Genomic DNA, 16,606 nt, shown 5'->3' on the forward strand with positions numbered 1-16,606 from the left:
TCGATGCTACGTGATATGTAGGAGGTCAGAGAAAACCATTTGGAGGTCCATTCTGGCTTTAAGCTCTAGGATACACAACTGTATAGGCTCTCTCAGGAGTCTATCGGTGTGCGACTTACCAGGTCATGGATGCAACAGCAACAGGCAGGAGAAGCCACCAATAGAAATCTCCCTTGTCAGAGAACACTGCTATGAGCAGTCCCACCAGGACCCCATTATAGCCATGCAATCCCGCTGCTATGGCCGATCTGTGGAAGAAAGACAATTGACATGAAGGTTTGGTTGCTGAAGATCATGTAAACACAGCTCCACTTAATACTGTCTCCTCACCTGTGCTGGAATGTAATTTCCAGATGTGCTGTGTGCCAGTGTAATATACCAATGTACATTCAGTGAGAGAGGAGGATCAGGCCATTAAAAGTTCTGGCTCTCAGTTCCTTGGTCTTGTGGTTAAGATATTGGACCGATCCATGGACAATCTGGAGTCACATTCTATCTGTGAGACAGGCTTCTTGGTGATGAGGGGCAACTTGTTTAGCCTCCCTGGGCTTCTGTCCAACATTTATAGTGGGGAAAGTGATACTTCTTTCCCCCACCTTCTACCTGTCATGTCCACTGGGATTGTAAGCTCTTTGGGGCATGGATTGTCTCTTACTCTGAGTATGTACTGGGGCAAAGCTCCAGCCATGGCACATGGGTCCTGCACTTTTAGGTGGGTATTATATGCCTCAAAGGTTTGCTGTGACCCACCACATTGCCTCTTATATTTTTCTGCCCCTGCATTCTGGTCCTTCATTTTCCGGGATCAGTCTTTTCAACTGGGGAGACCCCAGGCCCACCCACTATCCCTGGGTTTGTTCAAGGACCCTAGGCAGTGGCAACTGACAGGTTTTTCCCTCTAGTCCCAATACAGCAGCCTTTTCCCTGGGCCACTTCCCCAAACACTCCCCTAGTACCTTCTCCCTGGCACCTGAATGAATCTTTCCTTTCTCAGCAACACACTTCCTTCTCTCAGTCCATCACTCTTCTCCTTCCCCCTCCCTTAATTGGGGGAAGCCTTTTAAAGCAGCCTCACCGAACTTAATTGGCTGCAGGTGTCTGATTAGCCTGCTGCTTCATGCAAGCTCTTAATTAGCTTCAGGAGCTTGCCTTGGATATGTGGCAACAGTCTCCCGCAATTCATTCAGGAAACAAAAAAACATTCACCCAGCTCCCAGCATGTCTACCCTCCACCAAATTATTGTAGCCAGCTTCTCTGGGTCTGTCACAGTACAGTGCTTAGCGCATTGGGGTCTTGATTTAATTGGAGCCCTATGTGCTACTGAAATACCAGTGTGATCATAGAATCATAGAATCATAGAATAATAGGACTGGAAGGGACCTCGAGAGGTCATCGAGTCCAGCCCCCCGCCCTCAAGGCAGTACCACGCTCCGTCTACACCATCCCTGAGAGATGTCTATCTAACCTGTTCTTAAATATCTCCAGAGAGGGAGATTCCACCACCTCCCTTGGCAATTTATTCCAATATTTGACCACCCTGACAGTTAGGAATTTTTTCCTAATGTCCAATCTAAACCTCCCCTGCTGCACTTTAAGCCCATTACTCCTTGTCCTGTCCTCAGAAACCAAGAGGAACACATTTTCTCCTTCCTCCTTGTGACACCCTTTTAGATATTTGAAAACCGCTCTCATGTCCCCCCTTAATCTTCTTTTTTCCAAACTAAACAAGCCCAGTTCATGAAGCCTGGCTTCATAGGTCATGTTCTCTAAACCTTTAATCATTCTTGTCGCTCTTCTCTGTACCCTTTCCAATTTCTCCACATCTTTCTTGAAATGTGGCACCCAGAACTGGACACAGTACTCCAGCTGAGGCCTAACTAGTGCAGAGTAGAGCGGCAGAATGACTTCACGAGTTTTGCTTACAACACACCTGTTGATACAACCTAAAATCATATTTGCTTTTTTTGCAACAGCATCACTCTGTTGACTCATATTCAACTTGTGGTCCACTATGACCCCTAGATCCCTTGGCAGATGGTGATGAATTGGCAGAGCAGTGACAGGTCAGTGTAGTGATTTCTCCCCAACCAGTTGAGGAGAAAGGTAGGTCATTAGCAGGGAAAGATGTGATAGTGAGAAGAGGTGGGTCACAGAGGTGCCCTGGGAGGAGCCTGGTGCTGCAAACCCTTGGGGAGAGGTATTGAGCCCCATTAATGCTTAGGATCCACAGAGAGTGAGCTTCTGAGGAACTTATAGCATGTGCCTCAGCAGTGCTTTAGTTCCACAGAACTTCAGGCCCTCACAAGGGGCCAACACTAACATTTGATTATGCACATCATATATATAGTAGCTCATTGTCTGTGAGTCTGTAACGCTGAAATGCTGGCTGTTCCCTCTGGGCAGCCCGTGCTGCACGGGGAGTGCGGGGCCCAAAGAGCCGCTTGCTCCCCCGCAGTGGCCCGGCTAAGTGGCGCAGAAATCAGCCGAGCACCACGGCAGGAGGGGAAGGGGGCGGGGCGGTGACATGCGGCGTGACAGTGGCTCCAGGCTCCGCCCCCTGGCTGTGAATGTCACTGACCCGCCCCCCCTTTGCCTCCCACCATGGTGCTTGGCTGACTTCTGTGCCGCCCAGCCAGGCCGCCGCGTGGGAGCAAGTGGCACAAGTAACTGTTTGGGCTCCGTGCTTCCCATGCAGCACAAGAAGTGCGGAGCCCAAATGGCCATTTGGGCTCCACGGTCCCCCGAGTGAGAGGCAGGAGGGGTAGGAGAAGAGAGAGAGAGAGAGGCAGGAGGCGGAGGAGAGCTGAGAGAGAGAGGGGGGAGGCAGTTGAAGGAGGAGGAGGAGAGAGAGAGAGAAAGAGAGAGAGAGATGGAGTGAGAGACTGGAGGCTCAGGAGAGAAGACCGACGTGGAGGAGAAACCTGAAAATCCCGTCTTATGATGGGCTAAGTGGCTAGTAGTAGAAAATAAGAGCGTTAGCCTTTTGGCATAATTGCAACCAACCATGAAGAGCAAGTTAGGCACGACCCTTGAAAGGTTACTCCTATGATATTCATTCATTTACATATCTTTAAAGAATCTATATATGCACAATGCCAAAAAAAAAAAAGTAAAACATCAAAGGATGCATACTAAGCAGCCCCCACAAAACCAATAGAGATTAAAATAAAACTTACCCTAAATAACAGACCCTCTCCCCACAGTTGGAATGAAAGGTCAAACCCTCTTAGAATGTTATGGACCTTTATAGAATCTTCTGGAACCTTTCAGACTTTCTGAGAGCTTTATTTTCCTTGCACATCATAAAATGATGTCAGACGTGGAGGTGGATGACAGAGGAGGGATCACGTGAGGCTTACCTGTTGTGTTCCCTCCCTCTGGGGAATCTGGCATTGGCCACTGTTGGCAGACAGGATACTGGGCTGGATGGACTGTTGGTCTGACCCGGTATGGCCGTTCTTAAGTTTTTATGTACATGCCTACATGGGTATATATAAGGAGCAGGGCCTCACCAGTCAGCCAGTGAGATATCTGAAGCAAAGTGCAGTGAAGTGAGAGCCCAGCTGTAATATTGTGAACCATGTTTGATTGTAACAACTTAAAAAACAACGAATAGTCTAGCAGCACCATAGGGTGTGTCAACACTTGCACCCTATTTCGAAATAGGGATGCAAATGAAGACATTCAAAATTGCAAATGAAGCTGGGATTTAAATATCATGTTATGGTGCTATTTCGAAATAAAACACGCTGTGCAGATGCGTTATTTCGAGAGAAAATCCTTCTCTCAAAATAACTGTTAAACCTCATTTTATGAGGAATAAGGGTTATTTCAAGAGAAGGGTTTTCTCTCGAAATAACATGTTTACACAGCGTGTTTTATTTTTAAATAGCGCTATTTCGAAATAGCACCATTGTAGGGATAACATATTAATGTATTAAAAATGTGATTCCCCCAAATGGAAGTGGTGATTCCCCCAAATGGAAGTGACTCCCCATAATTTGTTCCCCACAACTTAAAGTATTTAGATTTATTATTAATTCTTCTTCTTATTATTATTATTTGTTAAGATTGTTAAATGTTTAGATTTATTATTATTATTGCCCCTTTAGAATATAATGTATTAGGTCATGTAACTTACAACTGTTAAGAATATAATCAAGGGGCTGCTTGCAATTGACATTGCAGAGATACATTGTAAGGATGCATTGTCAAGCCACTAACTCTGCTATGGGAGCCAAGCCCTGTAATTAACTAAGGGCATTGTTACATAATTCACGCCTGTTCTCTTTAAAACATTGTAACTTTACTCAGCACTCAGAGAATGTTTTAAGCAATACCACCCAGAAACTTTCTGTAACTACAACTTTTATTATTATACAAAATACTGTATGAATGTATGAGAGAGTGCTTGGATGATGAATGAATGGCTCTGAGAGGTGCCAGCCTGAGAATACAGCAACAAAGGGCTGAAGAAGGCGTCAGGTGCCAGTGCAACCAAAAGGTGTCAAGTGGAGAAACTGGAGGTCCACCCGATGAGATCACTGATGAGCACCTGGCAGCCACCCTGGAGACATCAGCATGATACAGCAATTTCCATAGACTGGCATAGGAAGAAATTCCTATAAGAACTGGACTAAAAAACTATGGAATCAGAGTCCAAGGTTCTGCTGCCAGCCCACCAGGAGCTTCAGATGCGCATCTGATCAGGACTTCGCTCCCCACTACCATCACTTGTGTACAGAGTACCTGGCCAGTATTCTGTCACAAGCAACTTCCAGGCTGGTAACTATACACAGAACTTGAATGAATGGATGTATGAATGAATGGTTATATATATATATATATATATAAGTGTATAAGGGTTAAGTAGTGATAGGAATAAGTAGTTAAACAACGTTGTTTGCTTCTATCTTTTCTTTATTTTTTATTATCATCTTTACAATAAATGTGGCTTTTTGCCTTATCCCCCTCATAAGATCCTGCTTGCTTTTATTTGGTACAACACCATAACATGATTATGCAAACGAAGTACGGGATATTTAAATCCCGGCATCATTTGCAAGTTCGAATGTCTTCATTTGCATCCCAATTTTGAAATAGGGTGCAAGTCTAGACATACTCTTAGAGACTAACAAAAAAAAGGAAGATGGTATCATAAACTTTCGTGGGCACAACCCACTTCAGATGAAGTGTAAATACGCATGTTTTATTGTGTAATTTTGAAAGGGTTTTTGTGTTTTAAGACTTGAAAAGAAAACCAGAAAACCAGCAGAAGACCTGTTTCCAGTCTGTGAACAACTCTACTGGAAAAAGCCTAACAGAGCTGTTTATGAACCTTTTCTATGAGAATAAAAAAGTTTCAGGACGGCCGCAGCCAAGAATATGACAATGAAATGAACATGAAGGGAAGAAACAATGGTGTCCAGGCAAGGATCCTTGCACTGCATCCAACTGTTTTCTTTGTACCTTGTGGCTGCCATTCCCTCAACCTGGTTGTGTCAGATGCAGCATCATCTTTTTAGATTAGGTATCTTTCTGCAAAGGATATACATCCCATTCTTAGAATCAACTAAACAGGCAGAAGAACCTCATGGACAATCTTACAAATCTTACCGTGAAGCCACTAAGTGATTCTTGCTGGACGAGCTCTATGTGATTTGAGGTAAATAGGATGAAATTCAATAAGGGTAAATGCAAAGCACTCCACTTAGGAAGGAACAATCCATTACACACATACAGAATGGGAAATGACTGCCTAGGTAGGAGTACTGCAGAAAGGGATCTGTGATCTACTAGAACTACGTATGAGTCAACAATGTGACATGATTGCAACAAAAGCAGACATCATTCTGGGATGTGTTAGCAGACTGTGGTAAGGAAAACACAAGAAATAATTATTCTGCTCTACTCTGTGTTGATAAGTCCTCTGCTGGAGTATTATGTCCAGTTTCCAGTATTAGCTTTCAGGAAAGATGCAGATTAGCTGGAGAAAGCCCAGAGAAGAGCAATAAAACAATTAAAGGTCTGGAAAACATGACCTTAAGAGTGAAGATTGAAAAAAAAGGTTTGTTTAATCCAGAGAAGGGAAGACTGAGATGGGACATGATAAGTTTTTAAGTACATAAATGATAGTTACAGGGAGGAGGGAAAAATTGTTCTCTTTTAACCTCTGAGGATTGGACAAGAAACAATGGACTGAAACTGCAGCAATGGTGGTTGAGGCTGGATATTAGGAAAACCTAACTGTCTCGGCAGTTAGTCACTGGAATAAATTGCCTAGAGAAGTTGTGGAATCTCTATCATACGATATTTTAAAGAGCAGGTTAGACAGACACCTGTCAGGGATGGTCGAGATAGTAGTTTAGGCCTGCCATGAGAAACGGGACTAGAAGATTGTTTTGAGGTCCCATCCAGTCCTACAATACTTTGATTTTAGTTCTAGCTAGCTCAGACTCAGGAGCATGTGCAGAAATTTAACTTTGCCCCCTTTGGGGGGCACCTGGTGTTTTACTCACCTTGTTACATTGTGTTTTTATTCACCTTGTTATGTTGCACACAACTCTTACTGTCCTATGCTAATATTCGGTGTACCTTAGTTTCCTTATGTATTGCACTAATGTGTAGGTGGTGGGAATTCAGTGTATGATTTTTGCTGAAGCCCTCAGGACAAGTAAGGCTTTTCAGCGATCTGCCTGTGGACAATGGTCATTGCCTTCCATAACCTGAGCACCAGGAGGGGGATGTGATCAGATGATGCTTTGCCTGGGACGCAGGACAAAGACTGGAAGAGGAGCAATGGGGGTGTCAAGAGTCCAGACAGCAGTGTCCAGAGTGGCCTGCTATGGGGGATTGGAAGAGAAGGAGTCTAAGGTATCTAGACCAGAATTCCCTCAATATGGACTTGGATGAAAATCACTGACTTCTCTGCTATCAAGCTCTGGGCTACGCTGTATACCTATTGACTCATACACCTTCCCTTTTACAAAGCTGTCTGAGAGTCACTGCTAGTTGTGGAGTTGGGGTGCAGGGTCCTCTGGCTTCCCCAGAAGCCCTGCACAGAGGCAGTCTTGCAGCAGGAAGCACCATGTGGAAAGAGATGCTGAATGCTCTGAGGCCAGTCCCATAAAGGGCAAAGCTGTATGAGGTTCTTGCCCTGAGGGTGGTGTGATCAAGGAGGCATGCTACCCTGGAGTTCTGACTGGCTTCATTCAGAGCACTTCCAGGGAATTGGGGGGCCCTTCCCATGCTAGCAGGTGACTCACTTTTCCCTACCTCTGGACCCAGCTCTGGTAGGAACTCGTGCTCCTCCCTGCAGACCTGGGCTCTCTGCAGACCCAGACTAGCGGAGTTCTGTACCCCAGATGACTACTGGGGGAGAGGGGCCCTCCTGCTTTCCCACTCTTGTGTGCACTCCTGCTTAGAGTACAGCAGCCCTGACGCCATAGTCACATGGGTTGTACAGCCTGTCCAGAACTCTGGGATGTAGTCCAGCAGCTACAGCTGCACTATTACTCTTGTTTGAGCTGGGTAGATCAAAGCTAGCTCTGGTTTGGCTATTACAGTGTGCACAGCACATAACTCCTGGGCTTGTTTTGCCTCATTTGGGATTTCAGGAGCTTGGGCCCTGAAGGTGAAAGAAAAATGTATTTATTTGTGAAGACAGCATTCCCCAGAGGTTCTGTTTCAGAGGATAACAACCTACATAGGAACAGATTAGGATGTACTTTGTCTTTCTGTTGATATATGAAGCTAAGGCAGTCTTAACTATTCAGCACATCAAGGGACAGATGTCTGAATGTAAATCTTCATTCTCACTTATCACAATATTTTGAATAGCACTTGATTTCCAGGCGACATCAGGCCACCTACCTGTCCTGACACAGAATCAGTGCTGTAAATGTTGAGACAACGGTTCCCAGACAACCTGTGATCGTCCACCAACGATTCTGGACAAGGAACCCAGCAATCATAATAAGCCCACTGAGAGGGTTATTGACGAACATCACCTGGGACGTCCCTCGCAGGACCCAGTCGACAAACTGAAATGGGATTGGCTTATCTGCAAGAGAGCACATTGGACACATAGAATCATAGAACCATAGAGCTGGAAGATACCTCAGAAGGTCATCAAGTCCAGCCCCCTGCTCTAGATAGGACCAATCCCAACTAAATCAACCCAGCCAGGGCTTTGTCAAGCCGAGACTTAAACTCCTATAGGGATGGAGACTCCACTACTTCCCTAGGTAACCCATTCCAGTGCTTCATCACCCTCCTAGTGCAATAGTTTTTCCTAATATCCAACCTGGACCTCTCCCACCACAACTTGAGACCATTGCTCCTTGTTCTGCCATCCGTCACTACTGAGAACAGCCTTTCTCCAGCCTCTTTGGAACCTCCCTTCAGGAAGTTGAAGGCTGCTATCAAATCCCCCCTCACTCTTCGCTTCTGCAGACTAAACAGACCCAACTCCCTCAGCCTCTCCTCGAAAGTCATATGCTCCAGCCCCCTAATCATTTTGGTTGCTCTCCACTGGACCCTCTCCTATGCATCCACATCCTTTTTGTAGTGGGGGCCCCAGAACTGGACACAATACTTCAGATGTGGCCTCACCAGAGCCGAATAAAGGGGAATAATGACATCTCTGGATCTGCTGGCAATGCTCCTCTTAATGCAACCTAATATGCCATTAGCCTTCTTGGCTAAAAGGGCACACTGTTGACTCATATTCAGCTTCTCATCCACTGTAACCCCCAGGTCCTTTTCTGCAGAACTACTATTTAGCTGGTTGGTCCCCAGCCTGTAACAATGCTTGGGATTCTTCCCTCCCAAGTGCAGGACTCTGCACTTGTCCTTGTTGAACCTCATCAGATTTCTTGTGGCCCAATCCTTCAATTTGTCTAAGTTACTCTGCACCCTATCTCTGCCCTCAAGTGTATCTACCTCTCCCCCTAGCTTAGTGTCATCTGCAAACTTGCTGAGGGTGCAATTCATCCCCCCATCCAGGTCATTAATAAAGATATTGAACAAAACCAGTCCTAGAACTGAACCTTGGGCACTCCGCTAGAAACCAACCACCATCCTGACATCGAGCCGTTGATCACTACCCGCTGGGCCCGGCCTTCTAGCCATCTTTCTATCCATCTTACTGTCCATTTATCCAATCCACATTCCCTTAATTTGCTGGCAAGAATATTGTGGGAGACCGTATCAAAAGCCTTGCTAAAGTCAAGGTATATCATATCCACTGACTTTCCCACGTCCACAGAAACACTTTGTAACTGATCCAGGATGGTTTTCTGGAAAGGCCTGGAGAGGGATGCTACAGATGAGAAGGAATTGAAATAAACACAGGATGCAATTCACTCCTCTGCCAAAGGGTCAGTACAAAGGGGTGAATTCCAGTTCATGCACCCTCTGGACTTGGATGGTGGATGAGCCTCGTGCTGGCTTTTTTCACAAAGGGGTATTTCCCCTATAATGTAGGAATGGTGCTGTGTTACAGGAGTGGCCTGAGGCCGGCTGCAGCAGCTGGTACCCTAGGTGGGGTGGCGCAATCGGTGCCCCTGCCTGCATGGCTGTCAATGGCCGTGACGTCTTCATTGGGCGCCCGGGCCAGTGGCGCCCTTGGCAGCTGCCTTGCTTGCTTAGGCTCATGGGCCGCCCCTGCTGTGTTATCTTTTCTCTTCGGCAGTTTGCTGAACCAAATCCTCCTTGAATTACTTAACACAGATGTCAAGTATCAGAAGGGTAGCCCTGTTAGTCTGGATCTGCAAAAGCGACAAGGAGTCCTGTGGCACCTTCTAGACTAACAGATGTTTTGGAGCATTAACACAGATGGAACATGCTGGTTGTTATTTAATAGCCACGGTGTTTTTCTGATGTACTCTAACTGGTGCAGTTGAAATGGACTTACCTTGCAGCCAGTCTCCAAACTCTCTCATATCTCCTGTGATATATCCAAGAACTTTGCAGACTCTCTTCCCACCTTTTCTCACTGGATTCTGCTTTTGTGTCTTCCTTTCCCCTTTTGTTTCTATCTTGAGTTCAACACTGCCTTCCATGGTTGCTTTCAGAGCCTTTGGAGGAATTCAGGAAAGGAGACAATGCATTACAATGCCCCAATATATCGATTATTTATTCTCTGTGCCACTTAGTATTTATTGCACAGCAAAACTGGAAGCAACTAGAGAGACAGTGGAAATATCTGCTTTTCATTCAAGTATTGCCATTCATTGGGTACCTTAATCTCTCTCAGATTCACTGTATTGCCCCTCATAACAATACCAAAGGCCAAGATTTTCACAGTTTCATAAATCTGAAGGCCAGAAGGATCCATAGTCATCTAGAATGACCTGCGATATAATCCAGGCCATAGTTTCACTCAGTAATAACTTGTGTTTCGGCTACAACCTGTCTTCTAGAAAGAATTCAGTTCTTGAGTTAAAGGGTGAAAACGTGGACCCACTGAAGTCAGTGGGAGCTTTGCCATGGGTGTCAATGGAGCCAAGATTTAACCCAAAGACTCTGGAGAACCCACCACATCCTTTGGGAAGCTGTTCCAATGGAGATGGACACTCACTGTTAACACTTTTTCAACTTATTTTTCATTTGAATTTATTTAATTTTGCTGTTTCTTCCAGCCACTCAAAGTGCATGCTTAAAAGTTAGATCCACATACCTGTATTTAATCAGTGAAATGAAGTCAACTTCAGCCAAGCACAAAAACACAAGCTTAATTTTAAGCATTTGCAGTCCTTCACACCACCATTCCCTTTCTTAAACATAAGCTTATGCTTATGAGTTTGGCTGAATTGGGGGCTTAGGCACAGAACCTCACAGCTCTGTAGATGCCTTCTTCTCAGGGAAAATAATGGGAATTGGGCATCTAAATGCCTTTGGAGTTCTGAACCTGAATGCCTGATTTTCAAAAGTACTCAGCTCTTATTTAAGAAACTATAGGAGCCCAATCCAAGACTTGTTGAAGTCATTGGACATGTTCTTTATGAATGTTGGATCTAATTTCTGAAAATCTTGGCTCAAGTGCTTAGGGTAAAATTCCCAATTTAGCACCCTGAGCTCAAAATCCCCAAAGCTTTCATTGGAATTCGCTCCCTATTTGGAGGGGTAGGACCCATCCAGGCCAATTGTTGAGGAAAAGGAGACAGTGCAGTGAATGGCAAACCAAAGCGACATCTGTTCTGATTGGTGGTTTATGGTTTAAATAGGAAGCAAAATGTACTACAGCACCCCTAGTGGTAAGACTGTGCACAGATAATTTAAATTTGTCACTGAATTTCACATGCAAATAGTGTAATGAATCCATTACTCCTTATGGTCTAACAGTTTTCACTGTGCTGCCTATTATGGTCACTTGGAGCTTCATGGCAGCATGGGATAGAGTTCATGTTCCAGAAGTACAAGCTCCTATTTTTTATGCCAGTGTTTCCCAAATGGTGTTACGTGGAACCCCCGGGTTCCGCAAAGTGAAGATAAGGGTTCTGTGAGAAAATTCCATTACAATCACATTTTATAATCTAAAATATTTTTTGTACACATTTTTTGTAATCACACAATTAGATGTGATTTTTGTTTTTAAATATGTGCAATTAAACTAAACGTTGATCTCATGACCTTATTTAGCATTTGTTTATTATTATCCTTACTTATTTTTGGTTCTATTTTTCAGCTCCAGATTAGGGGTTCTGCAAAATTCTTTCGAGTTTAAAAGGGTTTCATGTCCAAATAAAATTGGAAACACTAAAGGAGAGTTTCCCTTAACTGAAGCAGTGCAGGGGCTAACACGCAGAGCTGAGCAGTTCTGACTCAGTCTAACTCAGTCTGGAGGAATAAACTGTCACATGCTCACTGGCCAGTTTACTGCCATAAACTGCCCAAACTTGAAAAAAAAAAAACCATAACAAGTGCAGAAGTGCTATGTACCCAGAAGTAGTTAAAAATCTTACTTCAGGTGCATAATCCAATATGTAAGGAATATCAACAGATAGGTAAGGTGAGCGAAAAGGAAGAACACAAAGATAATAAAAAGATTGTGTGGTTAGGCAGCATGACCAGTACATACGTATTTCCACAGTTCTGTTACTCATTTCAATTTTTTGTTTAACCTTCCCACCTTCCTCACTTTTCTGGGCATAACAGCTGCAGCAAATGCTTTATACTATTAATTTTTAAAAAACATCTTTCAGAATGGTGTGTATTTAGCCACTTCCTGTATTTAAAAAAAAATAATCAAGAATCAGAATTTTCCTTCCAAGCAAAGTGCTTGTGGCCTCTGGCTGAATGCACAGACAAATGAATCTGCATTTGAACAAAGATTTTTTTCCTGTTAATTATTGTGGAGAAAAATATCGGCTAATTCATAAAACCTATGGAAAGTGTGTTTTGGGTTTGGCAGAAAAATCTAATCTGTATTCAGTACTTAGCATTCCTCACATGCTTCCTTGCATTCTGATTGAGTAAGTGGGTATTTGTGCACGCGATAATCCTACTCATAGGGTAATTGACGAACATCACCTGGGATGTTCCTTACAAGACCCAACTGACAAACTGAAACTCAAGCGGTTTATCAGAAAGAGATCATGCTGTGAATGCTTTGTAAATGAGGACGGGTTTCTTGAAACCCACAGAGAAACTCCCCACATTGCTTGGCAGCCCAACCAAGGCATTTATCAATGAAGATGTAAAACTTGACTCAGATTTTATGATTGCCTGTACAATGGTTTGCAGCTGGAAAGCTAGCTAAGATGGTTTATATTGAAGTCATTTGGAAATGTCATGAAGTAGAGAACACAGGCCTGGTCTATACTAGACCAGGCAGATCACCTTAAGGTACACCATCCAGCAAACCAAAATGCGTAGCTGGATTTGGCTCACCTTAAGACGAGCTCCTGCAGCATCTACCCCGTGGAAGGCCAATGCAAGCAACAAGCTCCCATCAGCTTCCCTGACTCTTCACAGAATGAGGACTACAGAATGCTGGTGGGGGCTGCCCTCAGCATTCGATTTGGGAGTCTATACTAGATCTGCTAAATCGAATGCTAGAAGATCGACCTCCGGAGGGTTGATCTCTGCAGTGAAGACAAACCCATAATGTCCTTGCTCAGAAAGGTCTGCATATCTGTTCAGGTAAGTTGAATAGTAGAGATGAAAAAGGAACATTCTTAAGACCTTAATTCACCAGAGCACATGCTTAATTGTCTGCACTTGCATGAGTCCATTCCAATTCAATAAGGAACTTAAGAATGAATTGGCTTATTCTACTGAAAGCCAAAAAGGGATTTAAGTATTCTGCTGAATAGGAACCTAAATGGATAGTGAAATTTAAACATTATTGGTGCTTACTGCCTATGCAGAACCTGCCTGGTGATGAAAAACATGATGAGGGCAGCTTTCACTGGTTTCCTCTTTGTTCAAAGGTATACCTGCCCTGGGATACAGCTTAATGCTGGCCCATTATGCTTTAGCCCTCAGTGAAATGTGGAGTGCTAAATATAAGAGAATGCAAGTGGATACCAAGAAAACCTGGTCATTCTGTTATTCATCAGGTCATGTGTTCTGAAACTCTTCGAGGGACAGTCAACTAGTTGAAACACAGTCAGCTTATACGACAAATTCCACTGCCCATTATGCAGGTGTAAATCTGGGGCAATCTGCAGAATTAGGCAGAATAGCCCTGAATTTTGATTTGGCATCAGTGAGGGCAGAACTTGGCCCAGTTCCTTGTGAGGGACAGCAGAGTAACGTGAGATGAGAATGTGCACCTCCATTATCCTGGCCTGAACTTCATCCTCAGAAGAAGGCTGCATGAAAACTATGCCTACCTGTTCTTCCAGCATATCCAAAAGTGGCACTCTTGCTGGGAGGTCTGGAGAATGTGCTGGCCAGAGGTGGTGCTTAAACTCAGATTCATTAGGCCTGTGTCCATCAAGAGACGCATCGGCCGGGAGTGGACTACTGGAGATGTCACAAATATCACTCAGAGAACATCTGTTCATTCCTCCTAGCATGCCATGTGTGATAAAGGGCAAGCAGAAAGAAATCAGTAGGAAACATGCCCACAACAACATGGCATGAATTTATGCTTAATCTCAGGAAGGGTCATGGGATTATTAAAGGCCAGAGTTTGCTCTCTTTGGCTTAAATGATGCAGGATCAAGGCTTAGTTTGCAAATTACTGGCTTATTTTTATACATAAGGGCTCATCTATCAAAATAGTTATATAATGTACTCCTGATTTTTTGCTATAATATTAACAATATGCTTGTTGCTGGACAATGGGGAAACCAGCTCTTTTTGCCCAAGAGTCTTATATGATTTGGAGTTTATATTGTTATCAACAAATATATTACTAAAGAACATGATGAGTATCTTTCCTATTCCCTCAGCAGCACCTGGGTCCTGCTCAAAAGGACAGAGAACTTTGTACAACCTGCAAGGTGTAAACTAAATTGCTCTGACTCCATCTAGTGCTCATCAGAGAGCTGAAATGAAATCTGACCTATTGAAAAACGGAGGCTGAGAGAGGTTTCTGAATGTTTTTAATGAAACTGCAGACCTACGGATGTTTTCATTCTCTGAGGTAACGACATGAAATATGTGTTCACAGAGTTACTTTCTGATGTAGGTTAAATCTGGAGTAAGTCTTTTGAATTCATGTCAGTTACTCAGGCCAGCAGTCAGTCCTTTGATAAATACATATGCTATTGAAGTTAAATTAACACATGATTTCCACTCTTCAACAGAGTATTTAATATTTAGAAGTGAAGCAGAACTGGAAAAGTACATTGGGAACAATTCTGCAGTGACCAAGCTGGTATAATTGGATACAGTGTCTTTTGTGTCTCTCTGAGGGTATGTCTATATTACATAGTTTTGTCAGAAAAATGGTCGTTTTTCCGACAAAACTTGAGGAACATCCACACTGCAATCACATTCTTCTACAAGAAAATTGAAAGAACAGAGAGTTTTTTCCAGCATTGGTAATCCTCATTCTATGAGGAAGAAGCCTTTTTGAGAAAGAGCTATTTCCCAAAAAGGTGTGTGTAGACGGGGAAAAGGGAGTTCTTTCGGAAGAAGAGGAAAGAGAAAAAAGCACAGGTGCCCTGGTGGCCACTCCATCAACTGCAATCACAGCTTACACACAAGAGAGCATCCATTCAGTCTGGACACACTCTTTTGAAAAAGCAGATTGCTTTTCAATGCACTTTTGCAGTGTGAATGCTCTCTTTTGGAAGAAGTTTTTTGGAAGATCTCTTCCGAAAAACAGCTTCAAAAGTAGGCCTATAGTCTAGACATAGGCTGAGTTTCTTGATTCTGGGGATTTTTCCCCCCCCTAAGATTCCAGTTAAGGATTAAATTCAGTTCAAGTTTATATCATGTGTAGTCAGCTTGGCTTCCCAGAGGGATTCCTCCTCCTCTGCGTCAGTGGGCGGTCACTCCACCCCAATAGACTGTCCCTTTAAGCCAAGCCCCATGTCCGTGCCAGGCCTTCCTTCAGGCGGGCTGCACACGACAAAGTCATTTATATATATACAGCCCTTTTGGGGATAGGCCAGGCCTTGGTTCAGGACGTGGCAAGACACAAGCAAAGTCAGTTTATACAGAAAGGCCAGGCCCTGATTCAGGGTGTGGCAATAACAAACACAATCAGTTTATGGGTGGACCAGGTCCTTGGTTCAGGGCATGGCAGCAACAAACAGAATTAGTTTATAGGGCGTGGCCAGGCCCTTGGTTCAGGACGTGGCCACAAGCAAACCAACACTGCAGGTTTGGGGGCTCCTTGTTCAGGAGGGGTACAGGCTAATTGCCTGTGGCAGTGGCGAGGGGGAGACTGACACCCACTCCACTGCGCCCCAGCCCAGGGCCCTAGGAGCAGCAGTGTCAGCTGCTATGGGCTCAGCGGGGGCTTCAGCCCAAAATGCGCTGGCTTTGGGGCTTTTAACAGCCCCCACTAATCCCTGGGCCACTTCCTTTCTCCCCCTCAGCTGGTACCTGAGTTTCTGGCTGTGTAGGCAGGGAGCCCAGGATGGTCTCGTCCCACTGGGATCCCAGGGATCCGGTCCAGTCCTCCACGGCTTGCAGGTCGGCAGGGCTCAGCCGGTCTCCTGGTGCAGGCGGGGTCAAGCGTCTGGGCCTGTCCTCAGGCCAGGCTCTGTCGGGGTTTTGGGACAAGCCTACGGTCTTGGCAGCTGCAGTAGTTTCTCACAGTTCCTGGGCATGGGCTAGGGCACAGAAACAGGCTTGTCTTCTGGGTCCTCCGCAAGGTCTGCTATCGTTAGTGGGCCAGGCCAGGCCTTTGGCTCCCAAGCAGGGAGCAAGTTGTCAGCCTCTGGCTCAGAGAGGGTTGGAAGCCCAACCTCCCAGGCTGGGAGCCCTGACTGGCCTCTGGTTCCTTTGCAGGCTCAGTCCTGAGTGAGTCTACTGGCTGGGCTTTTATAGCTCTGGCCCCAACCCCTGGTTTCCAGTCAGAGGGCTGGGTGGGGTCAGCCTTAGCCCAACATGGTGGCCGGAGGGGTTCCTTCTCCTCCACTCTGCCCCACTACACATGATAAATTCAGAGTAACTTCATTAGTTTCTATGGATTCA

General features: G+C 44.7%; 1 protein-coding gene across 10 annotated transcripts in view; it reads right to left on the bottom strand.

Annotated features, from left to right (window-relative positions):
* The window catches only part of LOC102463526 (urea transporter 2), a 176,227-nt gene that overhangs the window by 142,402 nt on the left and 17,219 nt on the right, over window positions 1-16,606 (bottom strand). For 5 of the 10 annotated variants that reach the window (XR_016349965.1, XM_075932738.2, XM_089779463.1 and 2 more), the window contains 5 exons: window positions 16,013-16,242; window positions 13,843-14,021; window positions 9,918-10,080; window positions 7,874-8,063; window positions 120-248 (listed from right to left, as the gene is read on the bottom strand). Coding sequence is in view for 9 of the 10 variants with exons in the window: in XM_075932738.2 (XP_075788853.1) it covers window positions 120-248; window positions 7,874-8,063; window positions 9,918-10,080; window positions 13,843-14,016 (656 nt within the window). In the remaining variant the exon portion in view is untranslated. The remainder of the gene's footprint in view (window positions 1-119; window positions 249-7,873; window positions 8,064-9,917; window positions 10,081-13,842; window positions 14,022-16,012; window positions 16,243-16,606) is intronic. The other 5 variants (XM_075932743.2, XM_075932746.2, XM_075932744.2 and 2 more) reach the window with 2 other exon arrangements.

Source organism: Pelodiscus sinensis, chromosome 6 (genome assembly GCF_052426305.1).
Source record: "Pelodiscus sinensis isolate ZL-2025 chromosome 6, ASM5242630v1, whole genome shotgun sequence".
NCBI classification, from domain to species: domain Eukaryota; kingdom Metazoa; phylum Chordata; order Testudines; family Trionychidae; genus Pelodiscus; species Pelodiscus sinensis.